This window comes from Ornithodoros turicata, chromosome 6, assembly GCF_037126465.1.
Source record: "Ornithodoros turicata isolate Travis chromosome 6, ASM3712646v1, whole genome shotgun sequence".
In the NCBI taxonomy this organism is placed as follows: domain Eukaryota; kingdom Metazoa; phylum Arthropoda; class Arachnida; order Ixodida; family Argasidae; genus Ornithodoros; species Ornithodoros turicata.
In genome coordinates, this window is record NC_088206.1 from 24,304,888 (window position 1) to 24,306,528 (window position 1,641).

Sequence of the window (1,641 nt, forward strand, 5' to 3'; positions counted from 1 at the left end):
ATATCTGCCCTGATTTGTTGAAGACGGGTGCCAATAGATGTATGGAAGACCGCGGAACACGAACGACAATAGGAAATAAAATCTATACCACTACAAAGAATATATTCTTAATCAATACGATTACAATCAAATTACAAGTTGTATTATGTGATAACTAGTAGAGACATTGAGTAGCAACAGCAACGTTTATTCCAAGGTGGAACCGCGACTGGAATGCAGCGCGGACCGGCAAACAAGCACACAAGCAACAACCCTCAGCGCGAGCCCAAATCAACCTTAGCTTCGTCACCTGAAGCTCTATCACACTTCCCCCTTTAAGCAACACCGTATCTGTCTGGTTCACGACGACTGCGTAACGGGTAGCGACGACTGCCCGTGACGGCGCTCGGACGCTCCGTCGAAGCGCGACTGACGTTGTGATCCGCTTCTGTCGATAAGATATGAGGGCGGTCGGAATGAGAAAGCTGCGAAAAGGTCCCGCTTGACGTCCCTTCCACTTCCGGAAACGGCAAGGGAAACTCTTCGTTAGGATCGTCAATCGCTGCAGGGCGACATCGTACATCGGAAGCGGGAATGTTCTTCGAACATCTCCAGGACTCCACAGTTTCTCTCCGTTTCAGATGATCTTTATGGACTCTGTGAACTTTCCCAGAGGCATCTCTCACCGTAAAGATGACGGAGCCCTGCTTGCTCACAATCGTCCCTGTCTTCCAGTGTCCCTTCTTGGAGTTGTCCAACATCCAGACTCCTTGGTCGACAGAGAACTGTCTGTCCTGAGTTCGTCTGTCATAATTTCGCTTTTGACGCTCCCGTGCCAGACTATCTCTTCCAGAACACGTCACCTCAGATGGACGGACGAGATCAAGTAGAGAACGAAAGTGTCTGTTATTCAACAGCTCACAAGGAGGGCGGCCTGTGGTGACATGCGGGGTCACTCGGTATTTAAAAAGAAAGTCACGAAGTTTGTCCTTGTCACCTCCCTCTTCGAACCGACGTAGAGCAGTCTTGAAAGTTCTCACAAAATTCTCCGCCAGACCATTTGACTGCGGATGGTATGGCGGTGTGAGGACGTGGTGTATTCCTCGTTGTTTCAAGAAATCCTCGAAGACCTGACTTGTGAATGGCGGTCCATTGTCTGTGACGAGAACTTCCGGTAGTCCGTTTTGGACAAAAATATCTTGAAAAGCACTGATCGTTTTCAGAGCATTGGTACCAGTCATCTGGATGATGTCGGGCCATTTGCTGAAGGCATCAATAACAATCAAATAGTGCTTCCCATGAAGCTCTGCGAAATCCGCGTGAAGACGATGCCACGCCTTGTCAGGTTGCTCCCACTAATGTAAGGGAACAGGGATCTCCTGCGCAGCCACTGCCGAGCACTGCTCGCAGTTCCTGACCCTGGATTCAATGTCCTTATCTAGACCTTTGCCTCTGGGAAAGTTCACAGAGTCCATAAAGATCATCTGAAACGGAGAGAAACTGTGGAGTCCTGGAGATGTTCGAAGAACATTCCCGCTTCCGATGTACGATGTCGCCCTGCAGCGATTGACGATCCTAACGAAGAGTTTCCCTTGCCGTTTCCGGAAGTGGAAGGGACGTCAAGCGGGACCTTTTCGCAGCTTTCTCATTCCGACCGCCCTC

At 49.8% G+C, this 1,641-nt stretch overlaps 1 protein-coding gene across 1 annotated transcript; it reads right to left on the reverse strand.

Annotated features, from left to right (window-relative positions):
- Nucleotides 1-314: 314 nt before the first annotated feature.
- Nucleotides 315-1,220, reverse strand: LOC135398366 (uncharacterized protein K02A2.6-like). The gene has a single exon (XM_064629779.1). It carries the CDS (start codon nt 1,218-1,220, stop codon nt 315-317), a length of 906 nt encoding a protein of 301 aa, XP_064485849.1.
- Nucleotides 1,221-1,641: the final 421 nt, after the last annotated feature.